A 26,309-nucleotide genomic window follows, 5' to 3' on the forward strand; every position below is an offset into this window, starting at 1 on the left:
TGCAAGCACAGAAGCCGTGTGTATGCTTTGGAAGCAGGTCTCGTCAGAAAACGTGACAACCAAATTCTGCTGCGGTGAACTGAACTAAATGGTTTTATGAGGGAATGAAATCCCTGGAAAAAATGGACTGAACCCCCCAGACAAATTAATTCCACATTACTGTTTAGCAGTATTAAATACTTTACAGGATTGTAAAAAGTTCCATAATTTGGAAAGAATGAAAACTCTGCTCTGTCTCATTGAAAGAACACCCAAAACTCAAGAAAAACCAACAGTGAGTCTAGAAGTATATGGTACTATCAGGGAAATAAGGTAGAAAGGAGCTTTAGACCCACCCCGCCAGACATTAATGCACCTAATTTCTTAACAAGAGCTAAATGAATGTACTCTAAAATGGTGTAATGCAGAGAAACAGCACAGAAGGATTGACATGAAGTATCATGTGTCATGTTCTCAAGAATATGTTCATCTTACCTTAAATGCTGCTTCTCTTTGAATAAATAGCAAAATATCATTTTTTAAAAAAAAGTTTCAACTTTTTTGCCATCAGTAGGTGCATATGATTGTATATTTATTGGTAAAGATAAACAGTATAAAAATGATTTGTTTTTCAGTAAGAAGGGGCAAAGATTGAGGATGACTTTTTATGTCACATATATATCTATTGTTGCTGGAACTTGCGCCTCCATGGTAAGGGAGGCGTCAAGGATTACACCCAAACTCTAAACGGAAGGCAATGGCACTAATTGGGCCCCCGCAAGAGAAGGGAGTTGGTCCCTCATCCCCATGCCATCCCGACCCAGCCAGAGGACTCTGTCTTCGAAGGATTTAGTTTCAATCGGCTCCCACGAAACCATCCAGCCACAGCTTCCAAGCATCTGGTCAGTGTGTTCGGGCCCGAGTCGGTGTGGCCATCCATCAGGACTCCTCCAAAGCAGCTTCACTGGCAAATTGCACCCTATTCCTAATATTAGAACTTCCAGAAACTTATTGTAGTCATGAAGATGAGTTACGAGTCAAAATGGTCCATGCTTTATGCTCATTTTAAAAGGTTCAATTTGTGTGCATGTATATCATATATATATATAGGGACGTGGGTGGCGCCGTGGGTTAAACCACAGAGCCTAGGACTTGCCGATCAGAAGGTCCGCGGTTCAAATCCCTGTGATGGGGTGAGCTCCTGTTGCTCAGTCCCTGCTCCTGCCAACCTAGCAGTTCGAAAGCACGTCAAGTGCAAGTAGATAAACAGGTACCGCTCCAGCGGGAAGGTAAACGGCGTTTCCATGAGCTGCTCTGGTTCACCAGAAGCAGCTTCATCATGCTGGCCACATGACCCGGAAGCTGTACGCCGGCTCCCTTGGCCAGTAAAGCGAGATGAGCACTGCAATCCCAGAGTCGGTCACGACGAGACCTCATGGTCAGGGGTCCCTTTACCTTTACCTATATAATGTATATATTATTTTCTTCCTGTGTTTGTCTTGATAACACTACCTGTATTTGATCGTTTATTGTCAGCAGACAAATAAACTGAACAACATGACCAAGAGGTGTTGGTGAGGCAACTGTGGGATCTCAAAAACATTCCCAGTACTGCTTTGCAGTGATTTTCCTTGTTTTTAACAGGGAAGCCACAAATGTGATCAACATCTTTATCTTCTGGAAATCATACAATTGATTTCAATGTCCTTAACACGCTTAACTGGCTATGGGATTTTGTGCCATCGGTAAGATGATGGGCCCAGAGATTTTTCCTTGTCATATATCTCAGGTATATGACTTGAGAGATTAAAATGCCAGTCGCTGCTTATAGTCAATCACAGCGATATCTCCAAGAGCTCATTTCAACAAATTCACATGTTGAAAAGTTTGTGACAAGTCCGTTGAATTGTCACTTAGAACCCAGCATTCATATTTTCACTGATTTGACTCATTGACCATATTCCAACAAGGGTACAATATTCTGGTGCTGTTTGGGAACAATTTAGAGGGTGGGCTTTGATTAATGAAAGCCCAACATTGCTTGGGGAGGAAATACCAGAAAGATTGCTGTTTCCTAGGGAAGAAGATTGCCCTGTTGCAAAGTGCTCTTAGCTGCTCCCAACTTTGTTGCCCTGGAAACTCAAAACATTTGGGGAATCTTGCATTAAGTGCTCCAAAATAATGCTTTTAAAAGTTTGCTTCAAGATTATGAAGGAAGCTAGAAGAGACTTGAGAGTTTTGTACTTGTAATATTTTAGAAAATTAATTACTGTATTTTTCGCTCTATAAGACGCACCAGACCACAAGACGCACTTAGTTTTTGGAGGAGGAAAACAAGAAAAAAAGTATTCTGAATCTCAGAATCCAGAATAGCAAGAGGGATCGCTGTGCACTGAAAGCAGCAATCCCTCTTGCTGTTCTGGCTTCTGGGATAGCTGCGCAGCCTGCATTCGCTCCATAAGATGCACACACATTTCCCCTTACTTTTTAGGAGGGAAAAAGTGAGTCTTATAGAGCAAAAAATACGGTAGATGCTACATGCTTTTCTGCTATGCTGTTTAACACCCCAACCAATTTGCTCATTTTAGCTATTGGCAATAGTATATTCCCATTTTGCCTCAACTCTTCTGAAAGCCAGCTTGTTACTGCCAAATTTCAGTTGATCCAAGGTGTCACTCCATTTAGAGAAAGCTGGCTCCACACTCAAGACTTGCTGCAATAGACGTGTGAGTATGTAAAACGACAATGCACGTGGTTGAAATTTTAAGTTATTTATTTCAGTAGGAAAATTCTATTTTTAAGTCCATACTTGTAGCCATGTTGAAATAGCTAATGCAAACACGCAGTTCAAAATGCACGCACGCACACACACACACACACACATATTAAAAATCGGGAGGAAAAAGGACAAGGAACAGCGAAACTGCACATCACTCATTGAGATCATAGTGCATTCAACCTCAATCAAAATGGTGCTTCAGGTTAACAGGGAAGAATATTCATTAAAAATGGCTTGTGTTTTGCATAATGTGGACTTTGCATCTCTTTCTTTCTCCCCCTCCCATAAATTAACTTGTAGTAGGTTATGAGCAGCATAAGCAATAAATTAATTTGTAATTCAGGATTCCGGGAATAGTACTAGTTATTGAATTTGGACATTGCTGAACAATCCAGAAGGAAAGCATCTTTCTCCTTATTTCTACATTGCACAAAAGAAATATTTTTGGCTTCTTGGTTGTTCAACAAGGCCAAGATTCAAGAACTATCCCAATATGGACAGTAGCTTCCTTCATCTATACACAACCTTTCACAATGAGTCTCTTATGATATTGCAAAATCCATTTCTAGATGTGAACATTTACTTTTCACAACCTGCAGCTGTCAACCACTTGCACTATGTTATCTGAGGTTTAGACTTAAAAATATATTCGGTTATGATTCACATGGGTGTGGGGGGAATATAGCAGTTTCCTCAATATCTGAAGAAATAACAATTGTTTCATGAACATACCGTAGCCTTCAGATTTATTTATTAAGTTAATTTTACTCAAGTTTAATTTTGTTTCTCAAAACCCCAGTACATCAAAGCTTAAAGACAAATGTGTTACGTTACTTACCAAGTTTTGCATAGGATTTTTTCCTGATGACTTCCATACATTGATATACTTTTTAAAAAGGAAACATGCTTTCTGTATGAGTGAGTTCAAATAATAAACCAAATTGGGGGGGGGGCATGTTCCAATTTCTTCATGAGTGCCAATAGGTGACTGAAAAAACCCAATGAAAATATTGAAATGCTTTAGAGATTATTTATATTTAGGTAGCGGGAGTTCAGATGTGACCTGGTCTACCGTTAAACCTTAGGTTGCTAGTATGACAGAGACATTTCAAACACACAGCCTCATGGAGTGCTCAGTTTGTAATTAGGTTGGACTAGCTTAAAAGTCCATATTGTGTGATCTCCAGAGCTGCTCTTTTAAATGACTCAAGGGCTCACTCACTCCAATGGTGCTGATGAGACTTGGGTTGGGCCTGGCTGCCTTGAAGTGCCCAACATGGTACCATAGGACCTTACCACCTAGCAAAGGTTTGAATTGTCATCCAAATCAGCTCTATGCTATTGTTCAAAAAACTTGAGAATGGAATGAATCAAAACCACCGGGTCCACTACTATACTAATACTGAACTTCAAAGCAAAAGGAAGGCAAGAACAACTGAGTTGTTATACTGACTATTCAAAGTTTCAAGGAGGCTTACATGGGGCTCCTTCAAAAAAACAAAACAAAACACAATTTGCATGAATGGGGTAATGCATAGGAATAGTGATGGTTGGCTAGCCCAGTTGGTCTTCAAACAGGTAATTAAGGCACTGGCAAACATCTTATGCAGATATGTTGTGCCCACCATATGCAATGATGGGCAGGAAATGGCATTCTGCTTTGAAGGGACATTTTGTATCTGCTTATCGTTTTAATTGCAGCGTTTAACCTTAGACACAAGCCATTTTTAATGGAAGAAAGGGAGCAACTTGCAAACAGCAAACTATTAAAAAGGGTAATTTTTCAGGGAAAGGAAAACTGGCTATTTAGTACCAGTTTTAGTGTTTTTCATAGCGGCCAGCATACCAAGTGAGAAAAGTAGATCAGGATTAATAACACTTAGGAATGAAAGAGAAATATGTACAAAACAATGAGAAAAAAAGATGCAACTGGAAAGATCACCTCATGACTGAGCTTCATTTGAAACAGATTTGTGTATCCCTGACTAATACACAGGGTTATAGGAATGTGTTTCAAAATTAGCAAGTAAACTATGAGTTTTGCTTCACAATATTCTTTACACCAGTCTTTATAACTGGTGGTGGTGTGTCTCTAATAGCAACATTCGCAACAGGCATTTGCAGTTCAGGTGTAACCCGCAAACTATTTATGCAAGCAATTTCAGGGTCATTTTTCTTACAATCTCCATGTAGGGGGAAAATGTGTGAATCAAGATGCAGGTACGGTGCTTGCATCAATTTCCCCTTAAGCCACAGATTTTCCCATGTACATTGACGTAATTTCCATGAAGGAAAAAGTCACATGTGAAGTTGTCCTCACCTGTGGTTTCATTGCAAAGATATTTTTTTTACTGAAATATGCCAGGAAAGGAGTCTGATGACATTAAACAACTTACATACTGCTGCCCAATTGCAAATGAGCAGGAAAAGAACAAAATTATCCGGGATGGTAGAATGAGTGAAAAACTAAGTGAAACACCATTGTGAAACAACTGATCCCTAAAGTTTATTGCATGGAAAGTGAAGAAATCTGATATATTTGAAGTTAAGCTTGATAAATTCATTTAAGGAGTGCTATAGAGATTCTCTAATCAAGGTGTTGATAACAGCAGTGTGAAAAACAGGCACAGTAGGATGAAGGTATTCTGTATTTGCTGTATGTTTTCAACCTGTTTTTTAGATTTTAACAGGAGAATTTTACTCTTTTGAATTAAACATTCCTTGTAGGAAACTTCAAAACATCTTATTAAACATCTTACCAAATTGTAAACTAAATTACTGTAGCACAATCAATTTCATATTTACAAAGTGCTCACAGAAATCGGCACATAACTCAGAGAGTGTGAACTATAGTGTGAATCGTTTTGTTAAAATCAAAACATCACTTATTCAAGATACTAAGACTACTTGACTGGTTTAAGGTGGAATAATAAAAACATAGAAATATATATATATATTTAGCAACCAATATCTGAGGTCATAGGAAAAACCTGAAGTGTTTTCAATTTATCACTGTCAAATAAATTTGACAAAGAATTCCTGCTACTGTTAAAATTCACACAGGTAGCATAACATTTTTAAAAGTTACTTGTGATAACAAGCGATTAATATGCCTCATTCAGACACAGATTGGTTTAATATTTTTTGGATGGGAGCCTTGTTTTAAAAGCCATTTGTTTCAAAGTAAATAAATTTAATGGAATTCTTAGCACTGTGGTGTGAAATTTTACATCACAGGATTTAACACAATGCCTTTTGAATCATACTATACTAATTAAATAGTTCTTTTTACTGATATTATATTTAAGACTATTCATTTACAAAAGAAACTATAAAAGAAATATTATAAATCAAGCCTCCTTTTACCTCAAATTTTTGGTAAACGGGGGGAGGGGTGTAGTAACATGTGGCTATATGTAAAAAGATGTAAAAAGCTTATTTTTGACAATTTGACCACCTCATAAAACTGGAATGGCTCAATAGTTGTGCGTAATATTAAGACAATCTAAGTTCATGTAATGTATCAATCGTGTAAGTTGAAACCTATGAAATTGTCACAACTCTCTCTGCTAATTCTCATAAACCAGAGAAAGCAGTTTCATTTTCAATCAAAGCTTTCTGATAAATATATTATATTTGAAGCTGGATAAAAGCATTGGCAAAAGGTAGTCAGGACTGTTTGCCAGCTTTTAATACTGTCTTTCCTATCCCGGTTTGGTTTTGAGTCAGTCAGTTTGTGGGACCACTGTGTGTGTGCAGCAGTCACAAAAACAATAATCTCCATTTGATGTAGATTTTGATGTGATGAATTGGGCTCATGAACATTACAAAAGGTTGTCTAGATTGTAGCTAACCATACCCTTAAAAGACTTCAAAACTAATTGAAGAGGGATGTACTGTGCTATAGACAGAATATTGAAAAATTTCACAAAGACCCATTTAGTGTGCCAAAAAAATAATGAAGTACCACGGGGGGGAAATGTAATGTGAATTGGCCCTCTGCTTTTTGCAAACCTGCATCATATAAAGGGGTTCCCAGTTGCATCTCTCTACTCATAAAAACATGAAGAACAAATATGGTTAGCCTGCAATGTATCTACACAATTGTTTTCTCTCTTTCTCTTAAAAAAATAAAAATTCCACAGGATTACCTTCCATAATACTAAGTACATACATTTATAGTGTTGTGTTGAAGTTGTTTTTCATATTTTTTTTTTAAAAAAAGCTTATTCTGAAAAGAAACATGTAGTAATTTTAAAAAGGAAAGTTGTGCAAATTCTGTACAGTAATACTGCTGGCTATGAAGATGTCTCTCTCTCTCTTTTTTTAATGAAACACCCAACATGGGTTATTGTGGGAGACATGTAAACTAAGTGACACAGAACAAGCAAGTGACATAACACCACAACCAGGTCAGAACTGAACATTCATTCCTCATGGGGCAAATATTCAAAACCTGTTAATGTTATTATGGGAAGAAAAAAGGAGCAGATTCAAATGTCAATCACTTAGAAATATGAACTTATATTTGCAGCTTCAGAGCATCTTTCAAGTCGTTATTATTCTTTTCCTTTGCAGACGGCTGCCACTCTCTGCCCTATTCTAACTAATTAGGGGGGAAGCTCCTTGGAAAATTTGGGCTCTGGAAGTATGAACCAGCAAAATTCTACTCTGAAGCAGATAAAAATAAAAAGATTGTTAACTCATCTGTGAATAAACTTAGAGCTAACGGATGATAATCTGCAGAATGAATACAATCTTTTCTCTTATTAACTAGGACTGCAGTGCTGTGGTATATTCCTACTTGCCTTGTTTTCATTTGATTACCATCATCGGAAGGTTCTGAAGAAGCTTCAAAGCATTTCAGAAAAGAACCACATGCAAAAAAAGAAGAGAAAAGAGAGACGCATCTCTGAAATGCAATTATTTTCCACAAATGTGGTCAAAAAGTGTAGTTACACATTTAATTTTCATGCAGGAAATAATCCACTCTTTAAATTTTTATTCTATCAAGGCTTTCTCTCGTGTCAAGTTCTTACTTTTCTTGGTTATGCTGAGAGTTGCATTTTGTGAGCTTTTGCTACGGAGATCTGATTTCTATATCTGATAGAGAAGAGTTCAGTGTAACTCAGAATTCCAAACTACAAATACAGGCATTGTGCGTCTCAATCTGCAAGAAGAGATGTGAAGTAAGACTGTCACTTGTAAAATGTTATCAATGCAACAAAAGATGGGGCTTTAAACGGTAAACAGGCCGGTTGAAAAGCTTTACAATGCATTGTTGGGGAAATAAAAGAGTGTCACCCATTTGAAAATACACTGAGGAATAAAGACTCAGTTCTGACCTGATGATATTTCCCAGAGCTTGCTTTACCAAATCCTGCAGACTATTTCTATCAGGAAATTTACAACCAAAAACTCTGAAAAAGGAGGGTGTGGTGTTTTAATGTTGTGCCACTTGTCGGAAAGAAAATCCCCATATACAGTACTAGATTCCACAAAGACAGTGCTTTGAGAAAAGAGAATAAACTTGCATATATTACATTTATCACATTCTAAGCATAAACAAATAAAACAGTGATGCCAATTATCTGAGCCCCCAAAGAACTGATATGGAGGGATACAAGCATAGTAACTGCACATTCTTCAAGAACACACAAGCTGTGTCCTTGCAAACCTGCCCATTAACACAACCCTAAAGCAGTACGAGGTTTCCTTTTACAAAGAAACAAAGGTGGACTTTTAAATTCAAAGATAACAAAGTTAACACAAATGCGAATGAGCTACATCTGATTTAACCTAAGCACGGCACCGCCAGAGGTTTCTTTCTTTCACACACACACACACACACACACACACACACACACACACAAACAGTATTTGGTGTTTCATGTTGGGTTTCTGTCATTCTTTAAGGCAGTGGTTTCCACAGGTCGGTTCAGAAAATATTAAGCAGCAACATGGTCCATGGCAGTTCCTCTTCCACTTCCATCCCCTGAATTCTTAGTATGTTTTTTTGTTCAGTACTTCAGAGATTTGAAACTCTGTTTACCATCTTTGTTCTGGCACAGAAGTATAACTGGGCATGTTTCCACCAGAACCTCCATCCTCAAACTGGGAGACAAGCAGACAGCATTCAAAAGTGTCACCTTTGTTCATGTTTTGAAGAAGTTTGTCACTCAAAAGTCATCAAGTTGGCAGGAACCTAAAAACATATGCAATGGTTTTGTAAGGAAAATTAGATTTCTAGGTTATGGCTCAGCTCTGGTGCAAAAAGCAAACAATGGCTTCCTGTGAGGAATGGAGAAATCTGTCAATCTTGGTTTTGCTCCGTTTCTCATCTTTTAAAATCTTAATTCAGTTTCTCACATTTTCACATCAGTATGTGGTGTTTAGTTTTAAAAGCTCTCATTATAATTCATCAGCGTTTTTAGTGTGTATTTCTTCTATTTTTGGCTAATATAATTTCTGTAAATTATTTTCACTAATATATGCCTTTCAATCTATATTTTCCCCAATATATATATATATTTAAAAACACATTTTTGTTAGATAACTGCATCACAAAATTCAGAGAAGTACAAATTTCAAACTCCATGTATTGTTTAGGGAAAAGCAAATTAGGTAGGTTTGCATTAAAATGTGAATCAGCCCCGTCTCCATGCCTACTTCCTGATGTGAAAATAAACCTTAAAGTATCTTATATTTTGGGTATCATCTCCAAAGGCCTGTGAGCTGGAGATTGCCCACTACTGTACAAGTTGGCTTGATTGTGAGGAAAAACATAAACAAATGTCTATTTTGTTTTCTTGCTTGCTAGTAGAATTTGTGGCCTGAATTAGGCAGAATATAAGGGGGCAGTCTCTCCCCTTGCTCAATCTGGAGTTGGAGTCAATCTATGACTATCCCTAAAGAGCACCTATGACTCGTGATAAGATAGCAACAATAAATGTTACTGGACTGGGTGTTGTTGTTTTGCAGTTAAATAGTGATCTTATCCAGAAGGCAATTTATTAGCCTTGCTGAGAATATCACTCAGCCATTCACCACACCACGAAAAATGAAAGGATGCTCCTCTTCATATTCCGAACTATAATGTACTATAAGAGCATAAATTCAATGATAGACCGTCCTGGACAAAGGAAGAAATAACAGATGTTCTCTAGGCAATCAAAAAGTTGTTTTCTTTACTGGAGAGCTACACATTTCCATAAGGTCAAAACAGAAGTGACTGTAGGAATCCATTATTAGATTGCTCTTCCTAGCGAGATCCAAAGTTGAGGCACAACCAGTTGCAACCTTCCTAATTTCTTTGAATTCAAATAATTTTTCCCTCTGCAGAGAGTTTGAAGTCTGGTCAGAAGTTATAACAAGCCTCTGGCGCACCCAGAGCCAATCAGCTGACTGGTACTGAATGCATAACTTCAAGGAGATTGTAGTAAATCAGTTGACTGGCAGTTATAGCAACCTCCTTTAAACTTTGACAGATGTCAATCGTTTAGCATCACTATGATAGCAGATGACTCATGTGGGTGGCCCCACCTACCAGTCAAAGTTGGCCTGAGGGGGAAGGGGATTTAGGAATCTGGCCCACTGACTGGATCTAGTTCCCCACTCACAATGTAATCTAATGCCTAATATTTGTGTAGGTCTGTTTATTTTTTGAAAGTTTGTTTCTAAATTGAGCAGAGCCACTTCTTAGGTATTTTATACAGATATTGGGAAAGGATAGGCATTTAACATGGCATAGTAACTTTTAAATTTCACAAATAGGGGCAGAAGGGTACAGGTTATCCGCTCTGGATGTCTTGGCCTTGGTTTACATCTCATTCCTTTGAGTGCTGGATATCTATGTAGCAAGGAGTGACGTCTGTTAGCAAAAAATATTGATATTGTGCTCATGGAAAATAACTATACTACTACATTTTTCAGCCGTACTAAGTCTAGAAATATGTTTGTCTGCAAGTGGAATAGACTTGTGCAAATGAAATGGGACCCCTTCCTGATTTCCTCCTCCCTGCAGCCTTAAAATCTGAAACAAGTGGGTTGGGGGCCCCAGGGTATAGTATGAAAGCACATGAGGCCAGTACCTTGCTGAAACTGAACAGGTCTGGGAATGGTTAGGGCTTGGATGGGGTCAAAAGTTTGCTGCTTTGGTTACATGGTGGACGAAAGGCACCATATAAATGTAAGAAAACTAAAATTAAATAACCATGTAAGTGGAGCACATTTTGAGGGAATAAAACAACATAAACATATATAAAGCAAAGCATGATTTCTAGAATTGTATGCTACAGAACGGAATCAGGATTCAATAGCAAAATAGTTATACAATGGTGAGCTTTAAAAGATAAATCATGGAGGGCATTAAGAGTGGGTAAGAAGGGAGAGTTTCACAGGGCATAAAATCTGAAAAAAGTTGAATATAATAATCTGACAATTATGAACGATATATATTTATATACCTATCCATTCCTATGAATTACTTCTTAATTTTCCTTGGAAAATGGCGATTCATGTAAATCTTTAACTTTGTTTTCATAATCTTGCTCAAGGCCCTCAAAGCAGACTTTATTTTTTATTTTTATTTTAAATCCTCTAATGCAATCAATGGGAGCCATTTATTTCTTGGACTGCATGAGGAAATGTGACGCATTGCCCTAATGCTGCATTTTTGATTGCTTGTGTATTTAAATGTGTCCCATGGGAAATAAATGCAGACCAGGAACTCATTTTTACATGCACTTAACATGCACTCATTGTTTTAAGCTGCTAATTAGAGATATATGAAGCTACCTATCTTCAGTAACGCCAGGAGCTATTAGAAGAGACCTTTGTGAGAACTGAACAATGGTTATTCAGAGCAAGACTGAAGACTGACTTTTGTGCAGAATTGTTTAATATTTAGCACTCATTGCTAGTTGCCAAAGCAGGCCGTAATTCCCTCACCTGTTGTCTGTCGCTTTGACAGGCAGCACTCAGATGCTTAAACCACAGCATTGCATTCATTCTGTTACCAGCTTGAAACTTGTATGAGTTCCCTAAATTACAAAAAGAGGGAGAATTTTCTATCATGAATAACAGACTTCAAGTTATACTCTTAAAAATGAATAAAAGAATGCAAGAAATGGGAAATAGAAAAATGCATATTAATGTATAATTGTAATCTGAAAGATACCACATATTTTAAAGGAATCCCACCAAACACAGCCCTGAGTGGTGTATGGTACTTGAAAGGCAGGACAGAGATTTTTATTTAAATTGATATGAACACAAAAATGAAAATATCTACCTGCCAAGTAAGGGGTGCTGTAAGCACATGTCTAATATTTCACTTCATGCAATAGAACCCTTGAAAATGTTGGATCTCTGCTCAAAAGAGGAGGGGAAAGCTATCCACTGAGCAGTCAAGGCTCAGGCAAGGAGGGGAAAGCTATCCACTGAGGCTCAAATTCCTGGCATACAAACCAGGAGTTCTTGAGCTGATTAGGTAATTCCCGTCCAGTCTAGCTTTCCACATCCTGGATTCTGACAATATGGGGTTGAGAGCTTGATGGGCAAAGCAGTACAGTGGTGCCCCGCAAGACGAATGCCTCGCAAGACTGAAAACTCGCTAGACGAAAGAGTTTTCCATTTTGGAGGTGCTTCGCAAAACGAATTTCTTATGGGCTTGCTTCGCAAGACGAAAATGTCTTGCGAGTTCCTGCGGGTTCCCCCCCCCCTTTCTAAGCCGCTAAGCCGCTTATCCGCTAAAAGCCGCTAATAGCACTAATCCGTCAATGGGCTTGCTTCACAAGACGAAAAAAACGCTAGACGAAGAGACTCGCAGAACGGATTCTTTTCGTCTTGCGAGGCACCACTGTAACTGTTACATCTGCCCTGACTTGTCCTGCACAATGAAGAACTCAAACTCACAACCCCAGTTCTGTCCAAGGCTTTAATGTGTAAATCACATTGGTATATAAGGCAAGTTAAAGGTTGCAGGATTCAGCATTGAAACCACTAGTATGGAAGGCTCAGGAACTCTAGCTTTCAGATCATTTGCAGTCCCCTGCTACTTCTCAAAAGCAAGGGGAACAGATTTTTTTTTCTTCAAATAAGGTAATTCCTTGAGACATTCCTTGAGGAGATAAGAGAGCCATGAATCGTTTTAGTAATTAGAATTTAAATTCTTTTCAGCTACAATGCTATCCTGAAGAAATACTTCATATAAAGTTTAACTTTAAAAATAGCAATGCCAACAGGCCCTGGAAAGCAGACTGGAAAAGTCACACAAATATTTGGGAACAGTTCTGAGCTAATTTATTTAATGTGGTTGTTTCTGCTTCTATAGTATTTTTCCTGAATGGTTTAACTATCTGCAAGCCACCCTAAAATCCAATCTTGGACTGTAACGTTAGATATTACATTTTAAAATATGAAAAAAATCCCTCTAAAAGGGTCCAAACAGACAATAAAATATTTCTATAGTACACATTTTCTTTTGCTGACCAGTGTTTGTATGTACTTTATTCTCCTGAGGTTCATTTGCTTCCATAATTAGTGGCAAAAAGGCAATAATCCCATAGTCCCAAGATCACCCAGTGTCCACAATCATACAGGAATCTACCAAGGATATTCAGTCACTGACCTTTCTCAGAATCTGTGAGCAGGAAGAGATCTGGATGTTCTGGGTCATCAGCCATCATTACCATCCATCCCACAACAGAGACAGTCTTACTTGGTGTAGATTTGAACTGGAGGAAAGCAGGAAGCAACGAACAAAACCACGTAATGTAGAATTCTGATTTTGCATGAGTGAAAAACAGATGACAGAAAGGATGTATACAGCTACTACCAGAACTGGCAATAGGAATTGGCTTTTCAATTTGTCTGAAATCAATTGAAGACTTCTTTCTTACAATGCTCTGCTTCAAATAAAAGCTATTGGCCATTTGAAATCAGAGACGAACAGGACTCAATTTAAGGAAATCAGTTTGTGTATACATTTTGGGATGAGTGTGACTTTAGTACCCATGCTTTAGAGACCTGAATAATTTAAATGCCAAGGAAATGTACCACTGCAGAATCATCAGACTGGAGATTATCACAATGGCTGCTGTACATTGCTTAATAGCTACAGTATACATTGTGCATGGTATGCAAGCTTTGTATACTAAGAGAGATCTAGCTGAACTCAGAAGGCTGCTTCCAGAGCATTTTAAGTAGGAAGATTTACAGAGTTTGGAATTGTTTTTCAAGACTGCTGTTGAGCTGAGTTGGCAGCAGAAAATCAAGATGGAGAGGCTAAGAGAGGGAACTAATGGAGAAAAGCAGGCAGAGCAGCAAGTATCCAGACAGCAGTAATGGTTAACCAGAAAGCAGCAGTGAAAACGTTTGCAGTTGCAGTGTTCCCAATGAAAGCAGAGAAGAAAAAATGTTAATCCTGCTGTTGGGGAAAAAAAGGCAAAATACTGTCCTGGAAAAAGCAAGGTAGCTAAACTATCATCTTTAGCAGTGAATAAAGAGCAGAAAAAGGTAATTAAGAGAATGCATGTTGCCCATTAAATATCTATAATATCTGTTTGACTCTATCTATCCCTCTGGATGAAGATCACATATATCAATGGGAGATGTAGATGCATTGCATACATGTTTTCTTTCTGTCGCCTTCAAGGACTTTGCGGCATAGTAGAAAAGCTGAGTTCCAGACAGCGCTGCCCAGTATTTTGTCCAAGATGCTACCTGCAAAAGCAAAGTGTCATCAGATTAATACCTTTAAGAGACTAAGGCAGTTTCATTTTCATTTTATTTCTTCAGATTTTTTCGCCCCAGCCCATTTCAAAGGGGTCTTGAGCAGGGCAACACTTTCAAAACAAAGACATTCCAAGAAATAAAACAAAATACAACAATATCTTATAGATTGAAACGACGTTCAAGTTTTCAGCCTAGATCACTAAAGCCTAGATCACTAAAGAAATGGGTCTGGCAACTGTTGCAAAAACAAATGCTTCGTATAAATTGATCTCTTCCGAACTGTGCTGCAGTGAGCCTCCTTGAGGGCAAATCAGCACAGCAAGACAGACCCCTTGGTAAGTAACCCGCATTTTGTGGTAATCCACATTTCTTCTCAGTCTAGGAACGAGAAAACTATGAGGAAAATAGGGAGAGCAGTATGATGTGGGGCAAACACACAAAGAAGAGAACTTCCTTTCTAAAAGCTGGGTTTCCACACAAATGCCCGGCAGAAGCACCACGATTTATGGAGGGAAACACAAGCCACCATGCTCTTTTTCAGCAAGTCCCCTCACGCTTCCTTTTTGTCCTTACTGTCTCGTTACAATCCATACAATGTTCTAATCAAGTAAAACTGGCCTGGAGGCAAAATGTACTTATGCATTTCCTTAAAAAATTGTTACTTAATTTTAGAAGCACAGATGCAACCAAATACTGACCGCCCAAATTAAACAAGATAGCACCACCATGTTAGTAAAAAAAGGAAGGGGGAAAAATGGTAAAGGTATGCAAGAATCATTAAGCACAAAAGAAACCTATTCATTATCTAAATTTAGAGCAAGTATAAATATAAATGTTTTGGTGATTTCAAAGGTTGTCACAGTAGCCTCCATGGTAACATGTTTGAAATTCTAAGAATTTTGCTTTTGCATCCCTATTTAAAAAGACTAAAACAGTTATATTTATTATTGCCAGCTTTGGTTTTCAGTAATGAGAGCTGATTCAAGAAATGCGGAGATGTTTTTCTCCATAGTAGCAGCTTCTCCTAAGACCTGTAACATGCAACAACCAGACCTGATGGAATGGGGGGGTCCCTAGGGTGGTGGTAACTGCTAATAATAATAATAATAATTTATTTATACCCCACCCATCTGGCTGGGTTTCCCCAGCCACTCTGGGCGGCTTCCCAAAAAATATTAAAATACTGTGATACATTAAACATTAAAAGCTTCCCTAAACAGGGCTGCCTTCAGATGTCTTCTACCGCTACTACAACAGGGGTGGGCATCCCTCAGCCTCATATCAAAAGCTCTCTCCCCTCTGCAAGTGAACAGCTCAGGAGTCTTGGAAGAGGGATCCTCCCTCTTAAGGCAGGGAGAAAGAGCAAGAGAATAAGAGAGGAAAAAAAGAAAGGAGAGATAACATAACCTCACCCAGTTTTGACTTTGGCCATGTCCACATGTGATCCCTGACAGATTACCTCTAAATGAATGCAGCCTAAAGCAAGAAAATGGAGTAAAGAAAGAGACCCTGTTCTGTGCTCAGTAACTCCTTGCCTAGACAAAGGATGTGTGCAGATGAGTTCATAACTGCTCATTATGGGTTGTCTACCCCTGAGCTACTTCAAGAAGGCAACATCTACAGGGGAGGAATCATTTGACTTGGCTGTGAGTTGCGATGCCACAATTTTATTTGATTTATTTCTATCCTGTCTTTCAACCAACTGACTGCTAAAAGGACCTGAGAAACATTTCAAACAATTCATTCAATGTCTTACTGTCGGTTTTTTGCCTTCTTTCAATACAGTCTTCCTTCTGAGAACGCCTTGGATAGTAACAGCTCCTGGATACAAATGAACAGCTAAATCCTCAGACTCTGCAGAACTATAAAGAAGAATGAGTAAAAGACGGGAATACACAAAATGTCCCAATAGCAGTTCTCCAAGCATGATTTAACTTGAAATTAACATCTGCGTTAATGTTGCCATGTCATTTATTGGATTTCACTGTGGAAAAAGTCATTGGCTATGACTTTTGGCTGCTTCAATGGATGTTTCTCCCAGAAGCACAAGTAACATGCCCTCCAGTTCAGCAAACTAATCTTAAATAAAAATAACTTTCAACATTACAGATAGACATAATACAACTATAATAAATCCCAAACAGCAACATGTTCAGATTCAATTTCATTTAAAAAAACCAAACCCCACTCATCTCAAACATGTGATTTTTAGTTATTCAGACCTGGTAGAAAGACGATTTGTTAAGATTCCGAGTTGCAGAAACTGAAAAAAGCAAGAGCTAAATACATGCACAATACCACATCAATGTGTTTGAAACCAGTGACAGAAGAAGCATGGAAGCAAAAAGCTTGACCCAGAGCAGTTAATTTAATCTGTTTCTACATGGCTTGTAGTGAACAGCTGACCAGCTTTCAAGAGGACAAATGTGACTGATGCAACTGTGTGTGTCTCAGTGCATGCCAGGCAGCTTATGTGGGCACAGCCATCCGCTCTCTAGAGACAGTCTGAGAATTTCTGAAGCATCTTGGAAAAATTCTTCCATTCACTCTTCATCTGTTTGTCAAGTGTAAACTTGACAGATCTAACAACCTGAACCTGTCAAGAGTCCACCAGTTTTGGCAAGGCATCCAGTGTGTATCTTAACTCCAAGTGATGCTGGATTTTTATGGTTGTTTGAACTAGGTTTCTTGGACGGCCACAGTGTTATAGAGAATGAAGTTTAATTAGGAATGTAAAACAGCTGGACGTGTATGGAAGCTTCCAAGCAGTTTTGCATAAAATGCCATTCAGAATGGGTTTAAGCCAATAACTGATGTTCATGCAATTTATTAAAATATATGACTCAGACGGGGGAAGGGCACCAATACAAAAAATTTAAGAAAGTATTTGGAATATTAAGGCGCTCAGGTACCAACATCATTCTTGCCACCCCAATTACTTTCAACATAATACTTTAATAAGCACATTTAGGCTTTTCCAGATAACGGTGCAATACTTTAAGAAATGAAATTTGCAGATCAGAACAAGCCAGCCACATTCGATAAAGATATGATTAAGACACAAAAGAGGGAAGACCTATTTTTAAAGGGAAAGTTCATTGACATGATTTGCCAAAGGAAGCCAGAAAGATCAGGAGTGTCAGATTGCACCCACTTCAATATCAACCAAGTCACCAACACCAGAGGAAAAAGTCTGACCCCTGAACACGAGGGGTTGGTACCTGCTGCCCTTCATGTGGCCTCGATAGCCATTTCGTGCCATTCTTGTCACCGGACCAAGAGAATGGTATAATCTGTTCCTGTTGAATTCCATTATAAATTGTATGTATTACACATTTTTAAATTCACAGTCATTATCATTTGTCAGAACACTGCAAACAGGCTTCCTTTCTGCCACATTGCTACTACATCTCAGCATACTTCATTGAGAAAAAAAATAACTTTCTTATTTGGACATGTGTTCTTAATATGAGCACCCACTGTATTTTGGCATTTTTCCTGGCATCCCCACGAACGGTTTGAGAATCAGAAAAGCTGCTTTAAAACTTATCTTTTTAAAAAGGCAGAACAGAACTCTACATTGCTAAACACTTAAAACATATTATGAGAAGCCATTTTTGCAGAAAAATAACAGAATAATACCTCAAGTTTTGCCTAGTTCTTGCAAGGAAAGTATGTGCTAACTGAGGGTTTGTGCAGGGAAACCTCAGGGGCAAACACACACACACACACACACACACACACACACACACACACACACACAGCTTTTAAGCATGGACTTGTGTCTGCAAAGAGCAGGCAAAAGGCAAGTGTGGATAAGCCCTCCAGATAAATTAGCGTTATTTTTATGTGTAATTATTAGTTTATTTCCTAAATGTTTATACTTATTTACATAATTGCTTGTATCACAAGATGCAGTATTTTCAATGAGTATCAAAGGCAAGGCTGCGCTTACATTGTTTCAAGTAATGAAAGAACTTTTACTTTTAAACAACTTCAGAGCTTAAAAAGAAAAGCACAATTCCCAAGAGCAATACAGCTGATTAAAATGATAAAAATACAACCAGATCCATAAATTTCATTTGGATACAACTTCAGTACTTGCTATCTTAAATATTGACTAATTATTTTGCAACCTTTGGTTAAGAAACAGTATTTATCAACAACTGAAATTGTTGATGATTATGTGGTGCTAAATCGTTTCTGTAATGTATAAATCGCTTAATATTCAAGTTTCCAGGTGGTGTACAATTGGGATACGGTATAAAATCATTTAAAAATAAGAAAAACTCACTTGAAATGCCTGTTTAAATGAATACATAAAAAGTCTTCACGAAGTGTGAAGAGTTCAGCAGGTAATCTGAGTGGGCGAGATTTCCACAGAATTGGACCGACAATTCTGAATGCCTGGTTCCTGATTGATATGAGCTATGCATCTATCTGAGCCATTTGGGAACTACTAATAGGGACTCCCCCAAATACTTCAATGACTGGGCAAGTGTATTAGGAGTCAAGTGGACTCAAGTTGCTAAGGGTCTTGTAAATTAATACAAGAGTCTAGAGATGGTAGCATAAGGCAGCATATGTTATTAATAATATTTATATACCACTAGATCATAAAAACATCAAAGCAGTTTACAATAAAAACTATGGATGATAAAAACACATAAAAATAAAATAAAACTGGAGACCATCTACTAACAATTATGGAAAGATGTATTCTTAATTGCCTATGTAAGGATGCTAGAATAGAAAGGTTTTCAGCAGTCATTTAAAGGTTGAAACAGAAGGCACCTGCTCAATCTCTACCAATGGAGTATTCCACAGGATTGGGCTCTATTTTTGTAAACCACTTTTGAGGTTTGTTTGTTTTTTTACAATCAAGTGGTGTATACATTTTATGAAATAAAATAAATAAATATTCTAAATTATGCCAGCAGTTTTTGTAACAGCACTTTGCAAAGAAATATGAGCAGAATTGAATATACAAATTGGGGAGAAATTTTATTTAATAAGAAGAGATGAGAGTATTCTGAGAGAAATTTTGTAACCCACAGAGAGAGGGTGCAGAGAGGATGCTAAATCCTCAGAAGTTAAAATGAAGTGATTACATTTGGAAAACTAGTGAGTAAAGTTCCTAACACTGAAACAATTTATTTACTGTTTTGGCTATATATATATATATATATATATATATATATATATATATATATATATTATATATACTGTTTCACACATTTCAGAAGCCAGAGCGAATTGTTTACCCCCCTGACAAAACTAAATCTACCTTCAAGGACTCTTCCAATCTTGGAACACTGCAAATAAATGGGTCTATTCTGAGTAATATTTAATACCTTAGCTAGCACTACTGCAACACCTCTTCATTTAGACATTCCCACAGCAGCATAATATGATCCAAATATGCAACAAGCATATTCAAAAGGACCCGCTTTTAACTCAGAATGATGGTCTGATCTACTTTGCTTAGAATGGGATGTTCCTGTAATAGTTTCTTTATCAAAACATCTGGGTTATTATTGTCCATTGTAGTGGAAAAGGAAGAAACATAAAAATTACTAATTAGCAAAATAAAATTTAGTAAAATTAAATAAAAATGCACATACACTTTCACAACCACACCATGATATGGCCTGCCTGTTGGTTACTCTCAAAGCATTCAAATTTTAATTAAAATTATTTATTTTAATTAAAACTGGGGGGGGGGGGAGAGGATGGGATGGGACGGGACGACAATAATAGTTTTGACACAGATATACTGTACTTCCAATGTCCTCCACAAAGCAAAGAACTACACACAGTCTCACCCTTTAAGCAAACAGCTACTATTGTGTGGTTCTTTAGTTCTTGCTAGATCTGTACACCAATACCAATACTCCAAGACTTTGGCTACCTCATGAGAAGAGAAGACTCCCTGGAAAAGACCCTGATGTTGGGAAAGATGGAGGGCACAAGGAGAAGGGGACGACAGGGGACGAGATGGTTGGACAGTGTTCTCGAAGCTACCAGCCTGAGTTTGACCAAACTGCGGGAGGCAGTGGAAGACAGGAGTGCCTGGCGTGCTCTGGTTCAGGGGGTCACAAAGAGTCGGACATGACTAAACGACTAAACAACAACAAAGATCTGTAGTACTGTATTTTTCACCTGATAGGGCGCACCTAGTTTTTTGGGAGGGAAATAAAGAAACCCCCCCCCCAGGTGCGGGGCTGGGGCAGGGGAAGCCCGAGCTTCCCCTGACCCCAAGCTTCTGGGTGCAGGCAAGCTCTCTGCAAGCCATGGGAGAGCTGCTCCCACAGCTAGCGGAGAGCTGCGTGAAGCCCGAAGCCTGGGGCGTGCTGAGCTCCCACGGCTTGCAGATAGCTTCCTGAAGCCTGGAGAGCGAGAGGGGTCGGTGTGCACCGATCCCCCTCGCTCTCCAGGCTTCAGCGAAAGCCTGCATTCGCCCCATAGGACACACACACATTTTCCCTTCATTTTTGGAGGGGGAAAAGTGTGTCCTATAGGGCGAAAAATACGATATTTTACAGGCTCTGCCCTTGAGCTTGTGCCTCTGGCAAGGTAGCTGCTTTATATATACCTGGGTGTGGCAGAGCACAAGGCAAACTTCACACTTTTGCACATTTTAAAATATATGTTGAGTGCAAGGGAATGTCACTAAAATAAAGCAATGTGCCTTAGTCACACTGCAATTTCACAAATAATAACTGTTATGTGCTGTGTTTCAAATATTTTTAATTTCAATTATTCAATTCTAAATATTTTTTAAATATTTCAAATATTTTGTACTGTTTTTCAACAAATTTTTTTCCATGTGTTTCATGTGTTTCACTAGTTTCATGTGCACTTTCCCATGGGTCTCATAGGTGTCATAAAGCAGGTGTTCTCAATGACTCCTAGATCTCAGAAGAGATGTTGATGACCAGTGATATAAGAAGTCCATTCCTCGAACTTTTTTTTTTGTTTTGCCAGGCTCTCAGTGGCTTCAGGGGGAAAGCCATCCTGGCCTAAGTATGTTACACGAAGCATCAGTCACAGTGTCAAAAAAGAGGAAATGGCCTCTTTTCACCTTGGTAGATGCTATCGATTGCTCCTGTCTAAGATGTCACTTGGTGGGACTGCAACACCATGATATAAATACTGTATCATTTCCATAGGCAAGGTAGAATTGTGCAAATAGAGCATAACATTTTGGAAAGATCACATTGACAAGACTTGCAGATACCTTTGAAGCACTTCCAACTTAGAAGCTGCTTTTGATAATAAAGGACTTAATACAGGCCAATTCTTCAGTGCAACTTTCAGAACTGGTCAGAAAGTCCCTTAGCTGCAAGAATGGCCAGGCAACAGATAGATACGTAGGGTATTACTTGGGCAAAAATGTTTCTCATGAAATAGGGAGTTTATTCAAATATGAGAAATGTGAAGGGCACAAAGCATTGTGATCAAAGAATCATAGAGTTGGATCATCTAGTCCAAATCTCAACTAGACCATACATAACAGATGGCCATCCAACCTCTGCTTAAAAACCTCCAAGGAAGGAGACATCACCACCTCTTGTGGGAGTCTGTTGCACTGTCAAGTAGCTCTTACTGACAGAATGTTTTTCCTGATGTTTAGCTGGGATTTCATAAATCAACTGCTGGCAGTAAGGCACCATGCATAAATATTAACTATCAAGGTTGGTGGCCTGAATGCAATCATGTGGTACAGAGGAGAAAAGCAGTCTATGAACAGGCCACAGTTTTTGGGGGGCCAGAAGTTATTGATTGGCTGCTTGTGAATAGCACTACCACCTTCCGGACATCCACAATAGCAGTACTGCTGTACAGCTAAGACTAGTAAGAGCAGTTTCCTTAGGAGCTGCCACAGTGGCACAGAGAATGAAAGCCTCCAAGATCCTGGTGCCTGTTGGACCTTGTATTTTCCAACTTACTAGCTTCCTGACCATGCTTGCACCACCCTCTCTGAACTCCCAAGTCTAAGTTATGCTGAAGCTATGCAATAAAATGTGAAGAGTTACAGAAGGTTCTTGTACATCCATGGGGCAGACAACACTCAACATGTGATATTGGGCTTGAAAGCCCATTTGCCATTCCAGGAAGCACTGCAGGGCTGCTAGCGCTCTAGGGCAGTGTTTCCCAACCTTGGGCCTCCAGCTGTTTTTGGACTACAATTCCCATCATCCCTTGCCACTGGTCTTGCTAGTCAGGGATGATGGGAGTTGTAGTTCAAAAACAGCTGGAGGCCCAAGGTTGGGAAACACTGCTCTAGGGGACGACTCTAGGCTTCAGGCTATGAAGGAATTGGGAGCTGTCTCTCCTCAGTTCTGGATGTTGTTTTTGGCATGATCCAGCAATGATCTAGACACAGAATTGGAGGCTGCAGGGGCACCAGATGGGGAGCTTAGTCTGGGTGAGTGTTTAGAGCTGACTGCAGAAGATAGGAAGAGCACTTCATCTGAGGTATTGGCCAAGAACTCATAGAGGAACCTCTCAGAACACCAGAGCCATTAGGACCAGAGTCAGGATCTCAGCTGAGACCCTTCCCTGAGCCAGAAGAACCAGATACCTCATACTGCACACCACCAATCTGGCAGCATAAAAAGAAGGCTATGGAACAAAGAAGGAATGCCCACTTTCATGCCAGAGGGCTGGCCTTTTAAGGTTTTCTCAAAGGGGAGGGGACCTGGAGGTGGCAGTCTGCAGATAAGAGACATAAAAGGTCTTGGATAGGTTGCACACTTGGAGCTGTCTGTGGTCCAGTAGCCTTCAACTAGCTTGCCTTGCCTCCAGCCTTGCTGTTTTACCCATGGGTTCCAGCACTGAACCATAACACAATAGATGTCAACAGTTTTCCAACTGGGAATGGCAGCTAGCCTGACCAGGCACAGACATTAGACAGAATTCTCTTGAAGCAAAAGTCCAGTGGCACCATACCACTGAAATATATTGTCGTGTGATATAGTTAGGATTGCTTCACATGCTATTCTGTTCTATTTCACGTAGGAAAAGCATGGAACCTCAAAAGAGCTCCCTGACTAAAAAACAACTACTCGGGGATGAGCACACATTCCATGCATATTTTGCACATATTCTTCTACAAGGAAACGCAGAAGAACTGTAATCTGTGAAGCATTTGAACAAAACAGAGATATAGTGGCTTCTCTTACCTTTCAAATGCTGGCCATGAAGTCTCTTCACTCAGCTCAGAACCATCACTGCTACCTAAAATCAGAATAAGAGTTTAAACTAAATAATCCTCTCATTCTATGATATATTTGCCAATCATAACGGAATAATCCATAATAAAGTGCTATTAAAAATTATTATTTGAGTCGATTTGTGTGTTAGAAGATAAAGATAAATAGTATAAAGCAGCTTTTATAAGAGGAAATGGAAGATGCAGGTTCATAACACTTGGGAAAAGAAGTACAGTTGTGTATTCTTGCTGCTGCTCTTCTAATATAGTTCATTTTTACAAAATGCTGCTGTCAATCTTGTTAGAAATTGAAGCACTAAAGGCAAAATAAAGTGAGTGTCCCTTGCTGGATTAATTCTGATTATGCTTTATTAAAATAAAACCTACCCAGTATTTTATTTGAAAATCAGCAATTTGGGGGCGGGGGGGCAAACATCACATATGGTGAAAGCTTCTTGCCCTTTCCCAGAGGAAAAATTTGGATGCTCGGCAGAGCAAATGTTATAATGGTTATTATGTTATGGTATTATACAATTGTTAAAATTTGAAAATCAATAAAATTATATTTGAAAAAGAGAGGAAAAATCTGGATTCTTTTAATTCTTGTACAAAGGGGGGAGGAGATAGTAGTAAAAAGAATTAAACATATTATTTTCAGGTACATGCATATTGAAAATACATGCCCTATGGTTCCAATGCCAGGTGAATACCACAAAAGTTCAATTAATGAATTTAAATATGATTTTTAAACCAAGCCAAATTTCTATTGCACAGAAAGGGAAACATGTGTGTGTGTGTTTTAATAAATCTTGCACTTTCACCACTCAGAACCCCACTAAGGGCTTTGAAGTCTTTTTGGATCCCAGTGAATTATGGCACATAAACTACTCCAAAAATGTATGCAACAACTCATGTTTGTCCTGCACAGTGGCAAAAAAAAAAAAAAGCTTTAGATAGCAAAGCAACATTACTGTGTGACCATCAAAGCCAAAGAGATATAGGTTCTTCTTTTCAAACAAAAGGCCACAATTCTAAACACACTCACTGAAGAGATAGGTGTCTCTGAATTCAGAGGGAGTTCTGAAGCTGTGTGTGCCCACCAAGAAAAAGATGTATTTTAAGGGTAGAAAATAAACGTATGAACATGTAACTTGAAGGCCAAAACAGAAATGAACTTTATTATTAATGTGCATTGAACTTCATGCAGTAACCAAAGGGTAAGTCCCTATGCTGAGATGTGGCTGACGCATTTGCAATCTTGTCGTTAAATGAACGGGTGAGACAACACAAGAAAATAGTATGAAGCGGCGGCAAGAGTGCTAAAAGCTAAGCTTAAGCAATGGGTGGGGACAAGGGGTTAAGGCTTTCCTAAAAAGATGGTATTGGTAAGCTTGGAGGAATTGGAAGGAAAAGGTGGTGATACACACAGGGCTAGATTCAACTCACTGGCTGCACTAGTGGAAGTCCATGCAAAAGGGCTTCCCCCTCCCCTCCTCCTTCCAAATTGCCTTGGGGGGGGGGGTTGGGTGAACCCCAAGAACAGAAAAAAAGAAGACAGAAAAAGGAAGATTGTTCCATTGGGACAAGCAGATAAGCTTGCACTGATGGAATGTTTGCAAGCACACAAGGTTGAATTGCTCCCATAAACCCTAGACTTAAAAGCAGGAAGGGAGAAAGTATGGACTTATTGAAAGGAGCAGGAGGCCCCTGTTTAGCTAAGGTGGAGGAGTGAAGCTCATTGGCATATGGGGATACGAAGGCAGAGAAATAAATGGTCACTGAAGGCTTTAAAGATGAAGACAATGGAGCCATGCTGAATATGGGAATGGAAATGAAGCCAATTTAGGAACTGAATATAATTCTGAGCAATGAGAGAGGCAAATCATTATAGCACTACAATTGTGGATTGAAGTGTTTCCCCTAAATCTGTCTGAATCATTCAGCTTGCACTCAAAACAACTCATAAGTATCTTCCAGCCCAGACAGAACCTGCATTTTTCATGCAATTTCTAACACATCTCAGGGATTTGTGCATTCAAAAAATATAAATGAAGTCTTTGTTACAAAGGGGTAAAAATGGTGATACATGCAGATTCTTACTCATGACGCTTCTAAAAAGCTTCAAGTTAGAGAGAACAAAAAAAAATCAGATTATTTTTCTAAAAACATTGTGACCAGTAGAGTACATATGAGTGCAGATTGTGGTTTGGCCGTCAATTGGTCTGGGCAAGGTTACAACAGAAATAGAAATGCGATGCGATGACAGGCAGGATGTGAACAAAGGGTGAAATGGTTATGATAAATGATGGTTAACCCCCAATTAATTTAAGGCAACATACATATTGTTTGTGAATGTTTACAAAGTACCACATTTATTTAGTGCCAAACAATGTATGATTTCTGATAATAGAAAAAATGGTGAAATAATTATATCCAAAGCAATTAAACATAAAATATTTCTGTGATATGTTCATGACCCCAAAAGGAGCTACACTGTAGTGGAGCCTGAATTGCAAAGTTAAAATAAAAAGAAGGCCTACTTAGGTTACAACTGTGCTTTTCTCAAAGAGATATTACATAGAGGACTTCTTCTGCAAC

General features: G+C 38.7%; 1 protein-coding gene across 3 annotated transcripts in view; it reads right to left on the minus strand.

Moving 5' to 3' along the window:
• Positions 1-2,734: 2,734 nt before the first annotated feature.
• The window catches only part of RALGPS2 (Ral GEF with PH domain and SH3 binding motif 2), a 97,077-nt gene continuing 73,502 nt past the window's right edge, over positions 2,735-26,309 (minus strand). Inside the window, exons 14-20 of one of the 3 annotated variants that reach the window (XM_083743882.1) lie at positions 23,683-23,737; positions 17,716-17,793; positions 16,251-16,356; positions 14,390-14,482; positions 13,389-13,494; positions 11,708-11,799; positions 2,735-8,963 (exon numbers count right to left, since the gene is read on the minus strand). In XM_083743882.1, coding sequence (XP_083600008.1) covers positions 8,934-8,963; positions 11,708-11,799; positions 13,389-13,494; positions 14,390-14,482; positions 16,251-16,356; positions 17,716-17,793; positions 23,683-23,737 — 560 coding nt within the window. In that variant the 3' untranslated portion in view covers positions 2,735-8,933. Of the gene's footprint in view, positions 8,964-11,707; positions 11,800-13,388; positions 13,495-14,389; positions 15,583-15,737; positions 16,357-17,715; positions 17,794-23,682; positions 23,738-26,309 lie in introns of all 3 variants that reach the window. The other 2 variants (XR_014565547.1, XM_083743883.1) reach the window with 2 other exon arrangements.

The sequence above is a fragment of the Podarcis gaigeae genome (assembly GCF_964106915.1).
Source record: "Podarcis gaigeae genome assembly, chromosome: 6".
Taxonomy (NCBI): domain Eukaryota; kingdom Metazoa; phylum Chordata; class Lepidosauria; order Squamata; family Lacertidae; genus Podarcis; species Podarcis gaigeae.